The sequence below is a fragment of the Aquila chrysaetos genome, chromosome 5 (assembly GCF_900496995.4).
Source record: "Aquila chrysaetos chrysaetos chromosome 5, bAquChr1.4, whole genome shotgun sequence".
Taxonomy (NCBI): domain Eukaryota; kingdom Metazoa; phylum Chordata; class Aves; order Accipitriformes; family Accipitridae; genus Aquila; species Aquila chrysaetos.
This window is the reverse complement of record NC_044008.1, coordinates 67,362,156-67,382,519: the sequence shown is the minus strand read 5'-3', so window position 1 is coordinate 67,382,519 and position 20,364 is coordinate 67,362,156. Positions and strand designations below refer to the sequence as shown.

Genomic DNA, 20,364 nt, shown 5'->3' with positions numbered 1-20,364 from the left:
TTGTAATAAATGCAGAGTAATTATTTTTCCTTCAAATGAACCAAATGACCAAGGTTGATAAATGTTCTTCTTATCCCTTAAATGTGAGAAGTCTCTTTTCATAACTAGTTATGTACAATTCTATTTACCTGGGGTGTGAGGTTTCGAAGAACCAGCCAGCTGCTTGTTCTCCCTGAGCTGTCAGTACTCCATGCAGAACCTACAATACAAATTCCACAACAAAACATTTTATCATGGTGTGGAGAGCATATTACAAGAAGAAAACTTATCTGGAATCATAACATACTAGCAAGCGTTACTGCTACTGAAAACAAATCCTACAGCAGTTTCCTCGTATCTTGATTTATTGTTGTCTTTGGAATGAAGGTTGCTGAATGAAAACCTGTTTTTGTTACATTTAAAAGATCTGTGGCATTTTTCACATTCCCACAATAACTGTTAGAAAACTAACAGTTTTCTAACTAGCGGATGCAGATATGACACTGCAACAAACTGTATCTTCAGGTTACATTAGAATTAATCTGGAAGACACATTTTAAAAGCAATTCAGACGTCCAAGCTCAGATTGCTGCTTGCTATTGAAGATTTTTATAGCACTGCAGCATTCTGCTATCTTACCAATGATAGATTAATGTATATGACTTATTCAAAACAGATATTTCTGCACCGACAATGTTCTGATTAAAGATACAAGGACATAACCAACAAAACCTGCTTTTCCAACTTCAGCCTGGTGTTTTACAATGAGAAACTGTACAAGCTTGGTATTTACGAGTGGCATTTGAGAAACCGCAGTACTTCTGGAGTCACATGCGTGACCACACTCAGGCTCCAGAGAGAATCCTGGCATCAGCAATATCTGCCCACCAGGTGGGGTTTTGGTGAAGAAAACAGATACAAAATAAATGGCAAGAAGAGGGAAGAACATTTAACTCCCAACTTAGTGTAAGCAGATTAATTAAAATAGTCAGCTTTATATAAAATAGGTGTAATACTTTTGAAGCTGACAATACTTCACAAACAAACATGATTTTATATATATATATTTATATAGCCAGATCCATGGTTTCTCATATTTGTATTTAGCACAACAACGACATCTAAAAAAAGAGCCTGCATGAAAAAAATTAAGACATTCCCTGAGGGCCCTGCAATGCCATCAGGTCCTAAATGCTTCACATCCATGCTCCAAAAATGTGTTCCGTATTAAATTCCGTGGGCTGATTCATTCATCTTGAAGCCTTGTAGGCAGTCATAGATCATACCACAAAACAAGAAACATGTTTAAAAGACATTTTTAGAAATCAAGGAAGTGGAAAAAAATCCTAGTTGGAGTTAAGTAATTCAGCAATTCCTATGTAAAATTACTGATATGACCACCTGAAAGATGACAGCTTCATTTACAACTTATCCTAACCAAAATAAACAGACACGAGCTTCATCCCCAAACCGGAAACACTCTACTTGTATTAAACCTCAAGTTTCTGAAGCCTAATACACAGCTATGGGGTGCCTCACTATTGTAACACAGAATAAAAGCAAACAGTAAAAAGAAGGCACTGTGGTGTTATAAAACGCAGAAGTCAAGAGTACCAGAGGAGTAAGAGCTGGTCCAACCCAGGGGACTGGCACCCCATGTAGATGATGGCTTGGTGTTTGTTAAGCCTGGAGGTGGTCTCGTAGGAGCAGTAGTGTTTCTGGGTACCTTCCATAGTTCATGGGATAGAGAGGCTTGTGTGTGAGAGATTGGGCCAGAGGACCACGTAGACTTGATGTCCGACAATTTACCTGCAATAGAAAAAACCACATTTGTGTATTTTTAGTTAGCAACACCTGTTAAACCAAGTAGGATGGGTAATCATCAAGCTTCTGCACTGACTATATTCTTCCAGCTTTTCAGGAGAGAAAAGAATAGCATTCTGTACCATCCACTGATGTAAACCCTATATCCTTTGAATGTACTTACACTAGTATTTACATTTTCGAAGAATTTTGTATTTAATGAATGTCCCACTACCTGCTATATATACAGTTCCCTTTTAAAATCTCCTACTATTTCACTTTCTCGTAAAAGACAATATGTGGAAAAAAGGCCAGAAAATGGACTTAAGTATTTGAAATCTAATTTAATCAAAATTATAATGAAACACTTCAAGATTGTCTCTCTCAAAGGTTTAATAGAACTTAACCACTTTTTCTTACACAACTCATTTTATCTAATATAAAGTAACCAGTATATCCTTATGTTCTTCTGATATATTATTAAAATTCCAAAGATCAAAGACCAACAAAAACTGTATTTCTGAATATTCAAAGTAATAGATGTTCTTTTTCCCAAGTGTCTTTGAGAAAAATGAAGTCTTCAGAAGATTAGACCGTATCACAACCTGTCACTCTTTTTAACTTTTTACTGTTCATTTTGTTATCTCCCTAATCAGTTTTTAAACTATCTTACTACTGTTCCTGCCAAATCAGAGTTTTGTAAAATAATACAAAAAATAGGAACAACAAATACAGTTTAGCATTCAGAGTGGCAAACAAAATTGATTCAAATTATGGATACCAAAACAAAACCCTGTATTAACCTTTAGACTTACACATCTGTTCCTTTTTTTCCCTGTACCAACATATGTTGTGAAATTAGAGTCCAATTTCCTTGTCATAGCACAGTCCCACCATTGCTAACATTAGCAGCATGTGTTTGACTGGAATGGGCTGAAATGGTCATATCACTGTGTCTTCTGCCACAGCGAATGGTACTGTGATTTTGCTGCCTTAATGCTTTAATGTTGATTGCAGACAGTAAGAAAATACTTGGCCTGACAAAGTCCAAGATGGAATGTGAATTTTTTCAAAACCAGATTTGAACTGGCAGATTAAGCTTATACTGAAGCAATGCTTTGCATCAGGCAGCCACTGAGGCTTTTTTATTAGTCCTAAAGCCAAATTTACCAGTCACCAAATCACAGCCTCAGTTATATACACACACACTTCCCAAATTGCCTCAATTTATCTATATCGTTTAACTCAATGATTTTATATGAATTATAACAATTTAAATGAAAGGGCAACCACTCTCCCATCTTCTTGCAAACTGTAGCAACAAAAATAATTTTACAATGATGATGAAGACATTAACAAGGGTAACATGGTGGAGAGAAAGGGAGAAGGTCTGAGTTTTAGAACTCAGACTCAGAGCAGCTCAACCTGTGATGTAGCACATGATACATGCACATTACCACAGATTAGATGTTGCTATGTCACTACTTCTCATGGGGTTAACACAAAGATTAGATGACACTGCAAAAAAATAAAAAGCAAATAAAGCAGAAATGCATGGCAGATAAAAGAAAAGCAAGCCATTCCTTTCTTTTCCTTTCATTGGCGTAAAGCATTTCAAACAAGCCCTTTTTGTTGCGCATTCTGCAGTATGACCTAGAGGTTGCACCCTCCTTTATTAAAAGTGGAGGGTTTTCATTGATTAGATATGAAAATGCTAATACAATCCATACAACAGCCCCAACACATTTTTATAATGGGACAAACTGGATATTTAGGTAGCCAGTTTGCAACCAAAGTTTCCGTGATTTGCAGAGAGAGATGCTCCAGAATTTATAGCTCATTAAAAAGAATGGGGTAATTATTTAGACCATCCACAAGCTCAGCCATATAGGGGAGCATCAGGCTTTGGACTGACTATTAGAAGACGTTTAAGAGCCCCAGACCCAACCCCTCCAGAGCCGTGCAGAGTACCTCCTTGAGGTACTACTAAACTTTTGCCTGAGCTGAAGATGGTTCACGTTTAACAGTGAATTTATTAAAAAAAAATTATCAGCTCTTACTGGAAGGGTCTAGCAGTGGTGTTTCTACTGAGGTCCTAGACAATATTCCTCCTCAAAGTTGCAATGGAAATAGCCATTAAGAGATCTCGATGCCAATACAGAGTGACAGCACATGGCACCAAGTGGAATAAATACATTTTTCCTTAGCACAATTCCAGGCATATCATCCGACGCTCACCACTGAAGAGCTGCCAGGAGAGCTGCCTAGCTAACACAGGACAAAAAAAATATGTTTCTCTCTATAGTACCACTACTGTAATAACTGGGAAAGCACTTCCTAGGGCCTTTTCTCAGAATGCAGAAGGATGTGAAAGTAGAAAGGCCATTTTTCGTACCTGCAATGCTAGGTGCGGATGCAATGCTGCTGAAAGAGCTACTGTAGCCGGAGGCACTAAGCGGCCAGGCACTCGATGAAGGCAGCGTGGCATTCTGAGATGATGTTGGGGATGACCCTGCAGAACCAGCAGAGAAGCAACTAAGAAAGATGGCCATAATGATGTCTGGTGTGACATAAGCAAATCTGTTATGTGCAAATACAAACCATGCAAGGCATTTTCCTTAATCAGCCTGGTCTCTGAATTCTAGGAATGAAATGTTACAGAAAGCATGATAAAGTGAAGCAGAAGTCTTTAGTAGAAAAGAAGAGAAAGCTGGCACAGTAGCAGATGTACCCACGCCTATGCAGAAGATAAATTCTGCATTTCCTTTAAGATATGTGACTCTCAGAAAATCAGTGTTACAACTGTTTAGTCTCAAGGAACAGGCTTCATTTATAAAGGTGCTCTGCCAGCTGACTTAAGCAATGCCAACTGTAAATGAGCATAGAGGTATATGACAAACTAACCTCTTACCACGGGTGATTTGTCCTTAATTACTCGAGGTAAGCACTTCCCCTACATCCTAATGCCCACAAACATCTTTAGATTTTTGCAGACTTTCAGTAAAGCAAGGATGTATTTTAGCAATCTCTTCTCAAACTGATAACATTAAATGAAATAGCCTGAAACCATCTTGGTAAATCATTTACAATCTGAGGAGCTATCTAAGCATACATAGAATTTCCTTACTGGCAACAAATGAAAGAAACAGAACATAAAATAAAATATCTTCATTATAAAAACCAGAAAGGCTGGAAGTATTCTCTCTAGTCACCAACAAAATTAAGTGTGTATCCTAGGTGACTTATCATTCCTGACATACATAGACGGACTGTGATACTGTAACATCTTTAACTGACTAATAAAAATCGGTGAGTTCTTTGGAAAAGAGTGCTGTACTGAGGTAGAAGGAAGTAAAAGGACAATCTCATCCCTCACAGCTCAATAAAAAACACAGGCCACAATTTCAACTGGAACAGCAACCAACCAAACTTTACCTTATCCAGACTCACTGCCCTCCACAGGATACACCAATACAGACATCAGTCTCAAGCAAAATAATTCTAATCAAGGCCTTCTCTGGAAATAATCTATTCCCCAGGCAGGAGTGAGGGAATTATATCAGATTCAAAGGCCCATATGCCCACAGAGCTGAAACCATTCCTGATTCCATGTGGCTAGGACTTTCGGCTCGTAGCAGCTGACCCTGCAAAGCTGCATGAGCAAACAGGGTAAAACAAAAAATAAACCCAAAAGGTTAGGTTTTGTCTGCTTCTACGTATACAGTGCAAGGACAGTATACACCACAGTCTAGCCCTCTAAACGGAGATCAACTCTTAATACAATCCGTGTACTTGAAGCTGCAGCATTCAAAGATAAGTCTCTTCTTGGCAGTATGTCACAAAAGCCCCAATCTCATATGGAGGGGTACTGACAGTAACAGGTAATTTTACCTAGGAGCAAACACCTAGGTTATACGAGCATAAAGAAACAGATTCAGCAACTACATTTTTTATTAAAATTGTATTATTAACAAGCTAAAAAGCTAATGAGGAAAGGAAGCATACATGGACCCCAACAGTCACTGCCTTTCAGAAGGTTTTGGCTCTAGAAGACCTGTTTACTTCTGCAAAGATCATCTATTCTGACCTTCTCCAAGTAGTGTAATTATTTCTTCATTCCACAGGCAGATTATACACCAACAGAGCTAATGTATACTCTCCTTCTATAAGGGAGGAAGACCTGTAGTAGGTATCATCTAACTTACAGGTATAGCTCTGTAGGGCTAGGCTTTTGGCCTAAAGAAAGTGTTTCTTGCATGCACCATATCTGAACTGCGACCGAATTATGTCTTTATACTTCTCTTTTTATAACTTCAAACCATCCAGGTTGCCTGTCCCTTGAAGTACATTTGGATCATTAGAAATTAATACAATGTTACTCATGCACAAAAATACTTCATGTTTCAGCTTAAATAAAGATTGCTTTCTGGTAAGAGACAACTAAAATCATTCAAGGCAATGAAAACCCCTGCCTCCTTTCCCTCACATTTCACATCCCTTCACCTGAGTTAACAAGCCCAGAGCTGGAAACCCATTTCAAGGATAGTTCTGATTTACAATCTACACAGATATCACAGATTAACTACTACAAAATCCACATTTTTAATCCTGACAGGTCCTTCTCTACAACCTGGTTATACTATTCCTGTGCATATTAGAGTGCTCTAATAGAGTGCAGGTAACTTGCCTATTTCGGCATGCCGATCACGATTAAACCAAGCCACCCTTCCCTTGATCCACTTTCAGTACATGTAGTTAACAAGTAGCATAGTTCCAACGGTTTATTGTTTTAGAGAATATGCTTTTAATTCTGTAGTAAGCACTGCCAAGACAAAAGGAATGGAAATGGCACTGGGAAGTACTAGTTTACTAGTCAATTCCCTATTTTTTCTTTTCTTTGATGGTTTTCGGGATAAAAGAGCTCTAATTTATTTTGCTGATTGATCTTCTAACAAAGCTACAATTAATTAGTGTGACAGAAGCCTGCTGTCTCAGCAACGACTGTGGAACTTTTGTATTGTGTCTTCTGAGTATTTCACAAAGTGTATGTAAGAGGTTGGTCAGTATGGAGAGCAAAATCTTGTTCAAAACAAACTGTTACAGGTTACAAAAACTTCAGTGACCACAGAAGTTTGTATTACATCTCACAGCCTTTTCCAATGTAAAAATATTTACATTCCCATGGAAAACCAGAAACTTCTTAGTCCCATATTTAACTCAAGTATTTCTGGATTTTCAGTGAAAGTTCAGAGCAGAAGAATTATTAGATTAGGATTACATGCAAAAATATACTACATCCATAATATATGAAGTCAACTTTTTTGGAAAGAAAAAGAAAGCATAGACAGATGTGAAAGTAATTTGTGTGTTTACCTCCACTCTTGAGAAGATAGCGATTAACATCCTGTATCGTGGTGTTTATGGTAGGCCCAGTTGGAACACTTCCAGGAGTAACGTCGGGGTCATTTTCAGGATCAATATTCTGCAGTCCTTTCCATGGCACTCCTGGATGAAACTCTGTTTCAAATATAATAAAAAGAAGAGTATATAAAGTCATAATTCTCCTAAGTTCCTGTGTATCAGAAGGCATGATGATTCAACAAATAAAACCAACAATACATTTTAAGGACATCAGTTTAACACAAATGCTTTGTATTTTGTTACCTGGTGGCCAGTTTATGCTGGAGCCATTGGAAATTTTATCACTATCGGTTTTGGCACGTGACCAGCTGTGAGGAACAGCTACGGGTGGACTGGCAGGCGATTCACTGTTTTGAATCAGATCATACCGGCCATAAGAGTCATCAATGGAGGACTTTCCCGGAGGACCAATACTTAAACCTCCAGGTATAGCACCTGTAATGAATGAAATGGAAAGGCTTTGTTTAGGAGTGGGACTAATTTTGGGTATGGAATTTCATCAGTCCCTATATTTTTTTATTATTGTTATTGCTGTAATTCCTAGTAAGGCTTCAGAGGCTGTTAAGCCTTGCTTGCTGCTTTGTTTATATTTTAGTTTTCTTTCTGTATTACAAAGATAAAAAAGAAAATTAAAATATAGACACAGTAAGCAAGGCTAACAGTCTCTGAAGCCTTACTAGGAATTACAGCTGTTAGATACACCATTGGTACAATCTAGACACTCAAGTTAAAGAAATTTGCATTACATTACTGCCAAAAAGAGACTAAGTAATTCAAATCATTACACTGATGGTAAACAGGAATTCGCTGAGACAGCATACTAAGGAATGTAACTGTATGCAAGGCCTCTTCTCATCCTTCTCTAGGTATTCACTGCTGACAGGACGGTTGATTTGAAATGGCCATTCTCATGTTCCTACAAACTACCAAACTACAATTTGGCATAAGCAGTACAGCGACTTGCAGAATAAAAAACTATTGTAAAAGAAATAATTCATGCTGCTCATAGTAAAATCCAGGATACAATAAAGTTAACAGAGCACCATTTTCTAACAGAATAAACTTGGTACAGGAAATAAAGGAATAAACGACTCAGGATACTGGAGGCGTTAGGGATAAAGGTGTTCAAACAGATTAGCAATCGCTTCTGGAAAAATACGAAGTTTGTGCTCCTAACTCCCAGGGTGGGTAACTATGTAATCCATCATGCCTTTGTACAGGACTGGCTGTAAAAGGTTGACGATATTGGAAAAATTGTGGGAGAAAGCCAATGTAAATTTTTTTTGGATTGAAGGTATGCAGACCTGGAGTAAGGGGAAGCTTGTGGGACTTGTTTTGCCAACACTAATGGCTTGTTTTACTTGAACTCCATGTTCTGAGCAACAAAATTCAGCAAATGAAGAAAACCACCATTCCTACATTGCATGTAGGAAGTGATAGCTGCAAGAACTTCAATGCATTGTTGAATGTGACTGCAGAAATCATCTTAAAAATCAGTCTCAAAGGGCGCTCTGTACCAACCATTTATGAGCCCTTACTGAAAATAGTAACACGAGAAAAAAATTACAATTGCAATATGACTCAAGTCTCAAAAAGCTAGACTGACACAGACATTAAATGTGACATACCGTGCTTGCTGGAGTTCTGGTCAAGCGAAGAAGCAGCACTAGACAGATTATCCATTGAGTTGGGGTGTGTCCACTGAGGAAGGCGAGACTGGGACTGAGAAGTGTCCTTCACTGACAAACCACCAGTAATGTCCATGTTATTTACATTCATGTTCGGGTTCAGTCCAGCTAAGGGGAAATAGGCCATTAGATACCCATAATACACTGGAGGATTAAAAGACATGTTTAAAAGTCCAGTTAAAAAAATTATTAAACACTGATTTTTCAGACATCTGTATGTATGTGTAATAATTTACTATGCACATTTTCAAGCTGCTGTCAAGAACTCTTGCTTTTATGGGAACACCAATAGAATTCCCATGAATTCAGAAAATGCTAAAACTTTGCTAAAAGGAAAAAAGATGTAGGGATAATATTTTAAAGCTGTTAGTATTTCTACTTGCGGTCTCTTCACTTGTCTCAGAAAAGGCATTCTGGAAGAATGCACTGGAATGCTACGTTTAAACCAGCGAAGAATTTGCAGCATTGCACTGCCAAGCCAAAATATTCCTAATGTCTCGCTAGCACACCCCGATGATGCCTGCCATTTTATTTTGCTAACAACATTTAAAAAAATCCCAAACAAAGCAACTAATTAAAAGGTCATACAAAGAGCTGCTATTCATCATAGCAGGTATTGTACTATTTGGGCATATATTTTGTATAAGGAGAACAAAATCACTCAGAATACATTTAAGGAATAATTTTGACATGCTTCTGTGATGCGAATCTGGGTCCTTTTTGATTTATAATCCTGAACGTTAGCAGATCACAGGAAGCTGAGATATGATAAGAACCTTAGACTTAGGCCTTTAATTCATAAATTCTTTTGCCTTCTGATGCTCCCTGCTATAATAGCTCACCATTAGCAGTCAGAATTACCTTCTTAACTGCTGCATAGCAGATAAAGCTTGGCAATTCTATTGTACACAGCATAAAGAGAGTCACAAAGAGATTAAATTAATTCCTTTATGTCATAAATGAAGTCTGTAGCATACATCAAACAATCACAGAAAACAGGTCTGAAAGGTTGTTCTGTTCACCCTGTCTCAAGGCCGAATCGATTATTTTGACATTAATCATATTTGACAGATCTATGTCTAACCTACCACAAAATGACCTATGAAGATTTCAAAAACTTCCCAGACAATTTATTCCAGTACTCTACTTTGCTTAAAGCAAATAAGCAATCCTTAACGTTTAACTAGATCTCCTTCTATGCAACAAAAGTTTATTACTTCTTGCATTAACCACATGCAAGAAAACTTCTTCGAAGCTATCTTTTAAATTTTTGAAGACTCCTGCATGTCTCGAGTCTTCTCTTTAGACTAGAGTGCAGAGGATTTCATTTTTTTTCCTTAGCAGTCATGTTTTTGAACCATCTCATCATCTGCACAACACTTTCTGCATTCCTTCAAACTGATCCATATCTTTCTTGAAATAGATTGACCAAAATTGATGCCTTACCAGTGCTGATGACTTTGCATGACTTCCAGATGATATTCCTGTTTATCAATATGACATTTGTGTATTTTACAACATGACACTATTAATTTATATTTAGTTCATAAATCGCACCATACGTAGATAGTTAGTTTAGCAAATCTTCTGTTCTGATATTTGTAGGCAGAGCACAGGAGAACAAATACAGCCCACCTGAACAGCTACCAGATAGGCATGTGGTGCCATGATTTTGTTTTGGCATCTCAGCATTATTTAATAAACATATCTTTTGTATTTCTGTATTTGTTATACTATGGAGCAAAACATTTAGATGCTGAATTAATGAAATATACTCCCTCTGTCTTTTTCATATGGAACTGCTTTAATGAAGGACACTTACCAAGAGGGTAAGGAGCAAAGGTGTTCGGTGAAGACTGTTGCTCTTTGGTCTGCAGGTCAGGTAGGCCGGGAGCCTGGGGATGGGGTGAAAAGCTATCCATGGCTGATTTGCCTGCAGAGGGGTGCAAAGATAGATGTGGAGGGGGAGGCTGCTGCTTCATAAGCAGGGCCTGGGCCAGCTGGCGCTGGTGCTGCTGGATCTGCTGCTGCATGTTATTGATTGTACGTGCAACCTGACAAGGGGAGGGGGGAAAAAAAAAAAAAAAAAATCAATAAATGCTCAATTGAACAAAAAGACACTAGATTTCTTGTGCCTTTCTCTACAGTGAAATAACACAATAGATCTCTTTACAAATAAAAATTGACTGTATTAAGGGTTGAAGAGCTTTCCTCCAATAACTGAATGCTGTGAAATAGCTTTATTACTCTAGCATTTTCCTTTTCAATACTCAAGCCATGCACTATATCATTGTTTCTAAGGATGCTTTAGCGGCTTTGGTATAATGTAGTACAATCTCTTTAAGCTATTGAAACCAAACTGTAATGGAGAGATTGAACTGGCAGGCAAACCTACTTGCTGCTCCTGTTGTCTCATGGGTCCGGAAACATTACGCTGAGCCTGTAACATCTGCTGCTGGATTTGTAAACGTTGGTACGCCTACAAGAGAGAAATGAGAGGTCGGAGGTCCTAACATATACAATAAGCCAAACAAACTTGCCTGAACAGCTCTGGTACATTATAAATTAGAAAAGACAGAAACATTGGAGTTTTCTGAAAACAGTCAATGAAGCAAAAGTAGGAATCTTGTTACAAATGTATTTTATTATAGATATAAGTCCAGTGTTTGTTCGTCAAACATGTCAACGAACTGATGAGTAAGTTTGTGAGCAGTAAGTGATCATTAAACATAGGAACCTATTTTTTTTCTGAAAAAATTGTTACAAAAAGCAGAAATTAAAATAGAAGTTTATAATATTATACAAATAGGATAAATACCAACAGTTATTTTTGTTTTGGCCTTTTTGAGTTCTGACACTTTGTATTTAATCAGTTGTGATGCTTTATTCCAGAAAAATTCCACCAATTTTAATGCGGTTAACTAGGTGTCCTGGTTTCAGCTGGGATAGAGTAAATGGTGTTCTGCGAATAATGTTGATAACACTGATGTTTTCAGTTGTTGCTAAGTAGTGTTTAGTCTAAAGTCAAGGATTTTTCAGCTTCTCAAGCCCAGCCAGCGAGAAAGCTGGAGGGGCACAAGAAGTTGGCACAGGACACAGCCAGGGCAGCTGACCCAAACTGGCCAACGGGGTATTCCATACCATGGGACGTCACATCCAGTATAGGAACTGGGAAGTGGGGGCAGGGGATCGCCACTCGGGGACTAACTGGGTGTCGATCGGCGGGTGGTGAGCAATTGCACTGCGCATCATTTGTACATTCCAATCCTTTTATCATTACTGTTGTAATTTTATTAGTGTTATTATCATTATTAGTTTCTTCTTTTCTGTTCTATTAAACCTTTCTTATCTCAACTCACGAGTTTTACTTCTCTTCCCGATTTTCTCCCCCATCCCACTGGGTGGGGGGGAGTGAGTGGCTGCGTGGTGCTTAGTTGCTGGCTGGGGTTAAACCACGACAGTGGGCAGTAAATTTTTTTTCCCCCAAGGTATTTCTCTGAAACACGTGAATTTAAAATCCAATTCTGTAGAGATACTTTTCAAGTAGCTGTGTACTGTTCAGTTATTACCATGGCATGAGATCAATGCTATGCTCCTCAAAACTAGGAAACATAACCAGAAGTGAATAATCGTATCAAACACTGTTACTAATAAAAAAGTTTGACTAGCACATTGAGATCAGCAACTAAGCTAGTTTGTCATCCTCAATTTTATGTTTAACCCTAGAAAATACTGACTTACTGTTAGCAGTACCTCTTTTCAAAATAGTCTTAAAATCCAATTAAATATTTTCATACACACACACGTATACATATATATATCTATATATACACAAAATTTGCAAATATAGCAAAAGTCCACAACTTTTCAAAAACAAGTAGTTCTTATCACATGATGTGTTTAACAGACACTCCACTAATAACAGGAACTTTACCCTACACTTTATTATTTAGTGAGGCAACTGAAGAAAGTTCTCCAGGTAACTCTAGCACTGCTGAGTTTTCTCTCTTGTTGCAACACAAATCTCCCAGCTGGTCCATCAGTTGCATACACTCACATGTAATACACAGATTAGTGCTGTTTCAGAATATACTATGTTATTCATACTAGTACAAAGACAACTGACTTTTTAGTTCCACTGATCAGCCGTAAAGGATAATTATTTCACAAATTGCTATTTATAAAGCCTGAAGCAAAAAACACGATTTTGTTTCTTTAAAAAGAAACTCTACCAAAAGCATCAGCATCTGATTGTTTTAAAGATGTCACATCCATTTAAAAATTTAGTTAGCCATTCTCTTATTTTATCTTCATGCTTCCAATTCTGATTTAGAGCTTATTTGCCACGTCTCTTAACTTACCAGCTGCAGCTGATAGAGCTGGTTCAACATCGTCATATGCTGAGGATTATTAATTGGCGAGGTTAACTGTGCAGGGCTGAGACCAATGTTTTTTGCTGCAAACTGCAAAAGCTGTGCTTGAACCTAAGAAAAAGCAGTGTATTAAACGTACATTTACTTTTAACACTGGCAACTGTGTAAGCCGTTAATAAGAGTCACAAGACATCAGCTGGAAAATATTACTATTACCAGTGGTAGAACCATGAACTATCAAAAATTAACATGAGGCTCTAATACAAATCTTAATAACCATACTCAAACATCCACTTATAGAAAAAGAGCTGAGAACAAACTCCTCAGGTCTCTAGAAACATGTACTTTTTGGAAAAATGAACACGAGAATGTGTCCACAAAGATAACGTACAGAATATACATGCGAGAACATCTTACGCATGTAACACACTTACTGGCTAGTAAATTAATCAACACACAGCTGCAAAGCCTCAGGAACATGACAGAATGCATATGGAGAGGAGAGTGCATATGGAAGAGTTCCAGGGAAAGGGAAAACTCATGAGAGGAAGTGTCGTCTAACCTGAGGGGATAGAAACTGAGGCACTTGAGCACGAAGACTAGGCTGGGATGAATTAAGAGGTTGCACTGGCGGTTGCTGCGGCTGTTGCATGGTCCTGGCTTGTGCTGCTCCGCTATTGCCAAACATACCCAGATTGCCACTCGGTATCTACAGCAGGACAAGACAGACACTGGCATTTAAAGACGTCACTCAACATATAACCTGGAAGTTACTTATCTGTGCAGTCTTTATCCTCGGTGATTAATTATGACAGGTGCAGATAAAGAAACCAGTACGTACAGATGGTATTGTCAATCAGGTATGGCAAAGATTGCCATGTACCCAACATCCCAAACCTCCAAAACTTTGTGCAGATGCCTGAACAAAAGGTAGCTGAAGTTGAAGATCACTTTTATAAGGATGCATAACCCTAGACGGTCACAAGATGAACAAAGAAAAGTACTCGCCAAAGAAGTTTATTTGTGCAGCAAGGGACAGGAGAATGGAGTCATTAAACTCACAGCATCCCAATCCTTAAATTATCTAGGCAGGTTTTATACTTAGTCATTTTACAAAGCTACTGATAACTGACAAGCTATTAGTGCAGTCTCCACTTCTGAAAGATATGCTTAATGGGCTGTAAGTGCTGGACAAGTATTGCCTTTAGAAAACTAACTTTGAAAGAATATACATCATAAAAGCCACCATAGAACAATACACAGAGTTTTTCTGTGTTGTTATTTCTTATCTTGGCTGGAACTTCAATTTATATGGCAAAAATAACCTTTTCATAATCAACAGTAGTTTATGGCCTCTCAGTCTTGTGGTGTTTATCAATCTTCCCCTCCATCTCCTTTCCTTTTCTTTCCCTTTCAGCATGTTCTACCCAGGGGCCAGAACATCCCTTTTGCCGCAATGCTCTATTTGACCAGAGGTGCTAGAAGCAGTTTCTTTCTTAGCACCTGCCAAACCTATGAGCTGCCTTGACACTTACAGCAGGAGTAAAAAAGCCCCCACCACTTCTGACCCATCTCATCACTGAATAATTATGCCAGCCAGGAAAAACGAATAAGAGCAACGTCTTTGCCTTAGAGTCTGTGACAATTAGCAACACCTCAAAAAAAGAAACCTCACGTCAATCAAGGCAGAGCTATACCGGGGTTCAATGGTATAAATCCGTAATACCACAGTCTCTTCTCAACGGATGTGTGTATTTAGCAGGCTAACGTGAAACGTTTACACAGCAGGTAGCTTCTCCACTGATACTTCACATGAACAAAGGCGTTGCACACACTTTCAGTTTAAACCACAGTTTTCCCCGGGGAAGTGGTGGGCATTAGCAGCAAATCCAAGAGAGCTGAAATTCAACTTGGTATCTCCCCCAACAGCCTTACCTGTCTAGAAGAATTCAAGTTTTGCATGCCCAGCCCTGAGGCAATCCCGCCCAGGGTCTGATTAGGGAGTGCACTGTTTGAAAGGGGGAGCTTCAGGCTTGGTGAAGGCAAAAATGGTGAAGTAGTGGGCTCTTCCACTAGGCCGCCATCCTGATTGGAGAAAGAAAGGGTGAGCTGTGTGCGGTGCCCAGGAGCAGACAGCGCACAAAATAGTGTCCCATGGAAATATAAAAGGGCATGGATGAATAAAAATATTTAAAATAAAAAAGGTATGAATAACAGGGAATGAAAAGTATGGAGTGAAGGGAGAAGAAAGAGAGAAATAGGATTAAGGTACTGTTTTTCTTTACTTTGTTACACTTAATCCCCAAATGCACAATCACCCTCACCCACCTCTCCAGAAGGAAAGGAGGGATTCTAGCAACTGATCGCAGAGCTATCACGCAGCTGTCTCCTCCTCCCCCCTTAGATTTTCTCCTCTCTTCTCCACCAGATTAAAAGGTGAAAAGGGAAGAGACCCCACACATTTCAGGGAAGTCTTCCGCTAGTTTGCTAAACTCTCAGCAGTGGAGCACAGACATAAAACATACTGCTTTTGCTAAGCCAAACTTGGGAAAGGCCAGATCGGCTTATTAGATATCAGTCTGCATTTGGTTCCACATCATAGCTCTGCTCTTAAAAAAGCATTTTTGCATTAATCCCCTTTCCTGAGACACATGAGCCTCTTAATATTCACATAGCACAGAGTTATTATTATCCACTATGAAACATTACACTCCAACACACCCAAGGAAGACAAAAATACTTAAAAACAATAATGATAATCTTGTCTGCATAGCCTTCCTAGGAAAGCGATTAAGACACTGCCTGAACATCCCCCAGGAGGCAGCAGATTTTAGCAAGACATAAGGAGCCCCCTCTGATAACCAGGCTGTAAGGAACCAAGGTTGAACATGGATACGATGCACAGAAGGCAGTCCCCGCAGGGGGCAAACAGCAAGTCAGAAAATAAAATAAATCATATAATCCCCAATCAAACAGGTAGGTATCTAGCTAGTATTACAGTGGGGTACCGAGTTCTATCTCAAACTGTGCTTTGATGTCTGGGAAGCCTGCGGCAAGCATGATCAAATAACACTGTGTACAAAGTAGAGCTCCAAAAACAGGCAGAGTGAAAAATCTTTAATTTGCAGTGTGCTGGACTGGTGTTTTTCAGGCAATATATCCACTGCAAAGAAAGGCTTTTAAATAGGTGAGGACCTAGGTTATTTCAACCAATAAATTCAATGCCCCAGAAGATTGAGAGATACTGATAAGCCTCCTTTGTTAAAAAAGCAGCCCAGTCCGCTAACCAGATACCCAAACAAATGACCTAATGCAGCAAGCACGCTCCGTAAATTTTATGTTCTAAGTTAATCCTGAAAAATGCATTTTCAACAGCTCTCCTTTGATGCAAAGAAAAAGTTTCTTTACTATCAGGCAAAGTGACACTTGACATGCTATCTGACTATCCTGAGGGGGACACTGACATTTTCTAATGATATCCCCAAGGCCTTTCAGCTCAAGATATTTCACATTCTGCTGGACATCAGTCACACTCCACAAACAACTGCAGCTTGCATGACAGTAACAGGTTCAAGGATTTCTCCTTAGATCACAGACATATGTTTACAATCCTGCCCTTCCCCCTTTAAAGTGAAAATAATTTCAAGCTTCACGTGTGCTCTCTCCTTCAGATGCCATTGTTTCCTATGTGAACAGACCTATTGACCATGAAAGACCAATGCAATCTCCCCCTGCCCCCAAAATTTATTCAAGTCTTGTCTCATTGACATTATTTTTTCTCATTTTGGAAATAGGCAGTGCCAGGGACAGTGGAGCACAAGCCACACAAGAGACCCAGGCATCTAATTTCCAGAACAGGCGGACTCTTGCTGCAAGGCTACCTTCACAAGTGTGTTCCTTGGCTGAACTGCAGCAAAAGTCTTTTGTAGCAAGTTTGTAACACATTTGCTTTGTTCTACTTTTTTAAATTTGAACTTGTCAGAAGGTGCCAACAGTGCTGCACAAATCTGTGCTCTGTAAGTGGAACTGAAATCAATTCATTTAACAAAGTATTTTAGTCGGTCAACACAAAGTACTCATAAGTCATTCTCGACCTAGACTAGGTGATACCTTTACTGCTGACAATGGTTGGTGACCCATTATTTTTCAGGCTCCTTTATGTAATAATTGTTTCCTGAAGAGTAATCTTTTCTACCTAACCTTTCCTCTTCAGTGATTTTCTTACAAAATTTATGTTACGTTTCTCTGTCAGGCTAATCAAACAAATCGCCTACATCTGAATCGCCAAAATTATGCTCAATCCACAGCACTGCTTTTAACTTTTTTGAAGGGATTTGACACAACTGTAAAATCCTACCGGTAGTAGTATCTCCTTCTACAGTTATCCGACACAAAGCACCACGCTGGTGCTCAACAATACATTACTTTTAGGACGTTGAAAGTCTCTCACAATAGTCTCATGTACCAAATATGACAACGCAAGACGCATTACTCCATGATTTTTTAGCCCTGTGAGATACGGACAATTTAGTAGACGATACCCGGACACTTTGGCAGTCACCTGCCAACAACTGCCACTTCGTGAATCAAAATGTCCCAACAGACAGGTGCAAGACTGATGAATTTGCCAGTGGTCTTTATACAAAGCCAGTTACAGAAGTAGTTAGTAGAAAATATACATTAATAACTTCTTAAAACAGAAAAATAACTTTTCCAAAAGAAGAAGTTAAAGTAATAAAATCTCAGCCCAAAATAAATTCTCTTCAAATCTGACAGGAGTTAGATACAGGCAAAAGAAACTTGCAGGAAATGCAGTACTCGAAGAAGTACTCATCATTGGTATTTTTAATTTTGAAAACATGGGAATATGAAAAAGGTTTCAAAATTTGGAAGTTCAATAAAGAAACAATCACTGGATCATAGGAAGCAGAGATGGACGAAAGAAGAATTTAAAAGTCAACCTTAAAATTCTAGTGATCATCATCATCTAATTGTGCAAGGCCTACAAAAGTGCTTCTGCATAATGATAAAACATCCCATTCGTCTCCCAAAGACAAAAACCAACCACACTCACCAGAGACAACTGGGATCAGAATGTGAAGGACAGGTTGGAAAAAAAACCCAACAAGCACTATGTTCCAATTAGAAATGAGGAAAAAGTATAGTCAGAATGTTTCTGGAAGAACCTGATCGCAGCCAACAGGCATAAAGGCTTGTAGACCTGGATTTCCCAGTAGTAGAGAGGAAGAGCTGATCAGTGAATAAGACAGCAGTGAAAAGGAGACTTAATTTGCAAGGCGAGAATTTCTTGGTCTCCTATAGGCTCAAGAATTTGGGAGACAGTTTGGAAGCAGCATCAGGGCAAAAGAAGACAGGACTCTCTGCTGGCAGTATGGGAGAAAGCAAAAAAAAAAGAAAACAAAGATAGAGGAGAGCAGGAAGGAAAACGAGTCTGCCATGGACTAACAGAAGCCCCACAGAAGGCAAGCTTGAGCTAATGCCAAAGCAGGCTGATGTTACTTCTCTTCAGAGAGCTGACCTGACTTTTGATCACATACATCTAATACAATGGTCCAGAGTTCAACACTTGCATCTGATTATGCTAAAAAATTGACATCTCTGTATGGTTCAACATTTTTAATTATGGGGTGGTCAGTGCAGATCAGCAAACCACATTTTTTTTCTGAGCTTAGAAGAACACTTGATAGGTGCGGTGAGAATACACACCACACTTGAGTCCCGGTACTCATGAGTGGTACCCAAGCCAAATCCCTACACTTCAAGAAAAGATCCTTTGAAGCACTTAGGGCTTACTTCCAGTATTTTTAAGGATGCTTCCAGGAAAATCTTACATGCTTTTATTACAAATTTGATGGCTCCAGAAGACATCAGGTAATGTCTTCAAGCAAACCTGATACCTAAGTACAGCATGCTGACCACCAAGTGTAACATAACATGGTTGAGATCACGTATCAGGGTACTGCTAGGCTGGATCTTTATTTCCTCAAAGCCATTGGGTTTTGTCCCTCCTCCTTTTAGGGTGCTACAGGGCAAGATAACATCCTGAAAAATAATAAAATTAACAAAGCACTGAGTGCCAGAGATTGACTCAGTGTGACACAGAATAAAGAGTATCTGCAGCAAGCATTGAGGAACAAGTAAGAGCAAACATTCGGAGGTGATGTTTAGTTGCACAGACCACGACTAATCCAGAGAGAACAGGGAGTTCGACAGGTCCAGAAGCAAATGTCGGGGCTGGAAATTCTCTCTCTTCAAATGCATAATGTTAAAAAAAAAAAAGTAAGTGCTGGCTTTACCTGTCAGAGAAAATGCAGGAGAAAAGTCATGGAGTCTCAACTCAGGTGAGCTGAGAGAATCAGCTGAGAAGGAGTGGTAGCAATGAGCATACTAACCCAACTCACAATTTCATTACGAGAAACCTCGCATAACTTATCGAAGACTCAGCAAAGCCAAGCAAAAGGATAATGACTTGATAAGACAATAAGTAAAATACGGAATGCTGGCTGGAGTGCTTTGTGCAGCTGTGTGGAGAGCTTGTTCACCAACCAAGGATGACCTGAGCAGGAAGTGAGACAGCTCCAGGCTCATGCTCTGAAATAGTACCTCAAAGGGCAAAAAGGTTTTGGAGAAGTGGAGTTGCTCTAGTAGCATGAGCTGTAAATCTGGAAAGAATTTCTCTGGAAAAAATAATCTATTCTTAGAGTAGAAACTCTATTTGTTTAATTCACTTAGCAAGTTGCTCAACACTCCGATAGCTAACAAATACAGTTTGGGATTATTTCCTTTGTTATAGTAAAGTCACTGCGACAGATTATGCCTAGACTGACAGATTTTACTTGCTGTATGAATATTAATGATTCTAGTACTCCCTTCTCAATAGTTGTGTTTAACATATGTTTCCATAATTATGCATCATGCTGCACATAATGCATCTCTCTGGCAATAATTTTACTGCTCAAGATATTGTTACCCTAGAAAAGAAAAGGTTAACTGGCACGTATGCATGAATTTTGTGACCTTCATCAGGAGAGAGAGATCTTTCAATTAACATATTCATTAAAGTTTGCCATAAGCAAATA

At 38.8% G+C, this 20,364-nt stretch overlaps 1 protein-coding gene across 10 annotated transcripts in view; it reads right to left on the bottom strand.

Moving 5' to 3' along the window:
• TNRC6C (trinucleotide repeat containing adaptor 6C) overlaps positions 1-20,364 on the bottom strand; it is a 115,634-nt gene that overhangs the window by 9,936 nt on the left and 85,334 nt on the right. For 4 of the 10 annotated variants that reach the window (XM_030013865.2, XM_030013866.2, XM_030013868.2 and 1 more), the window contains 11 exons: positions 15,200-15,373; positions 13,827-13,973; positions 13,253-13,375; positions 11,287-11,370; positions 10,714-10,945; positions 8,832-8,999; positions 7,447-7,638; positions 7,156-7,299; positions 4,178-4,294; positions 1,594-1,788; positions 129-199 (listed from right to left, as the gene is read on the bottom strand). In XM_030013865.2, the coding sequence (XP_029869725.1) occupies positions 129-199; positions 1,594-1,788; positions 4,178-4,294; positions 7,156-7,299; positions 7,447-7,638; positions 8,832-8,999; positions 10,714-10,945; positions 11,287-11,370; positions 13,253-13,375; positions 13,827-13,973; positions 15,200-15,373 (1,647 nt within the window). The remainder of the gene's footprint in view (positions 1-128; positions 200-1,593; positions 1,789-4,177; positions 4,295-7,155; positions 7,300-7,446; positions 7,639-8,831; positions 9,000-10,713; positions 10,946-11,286; positions 11,371-13,252; positions 13,376-13,826; positions 13,974-15,199; positions 15,374-20,364) is intronic. The other 6 variants (XM_030013869.2, XM_030013872.2, XM_030013873.2 and 3 more) reach the window with 3 other exon arrangements.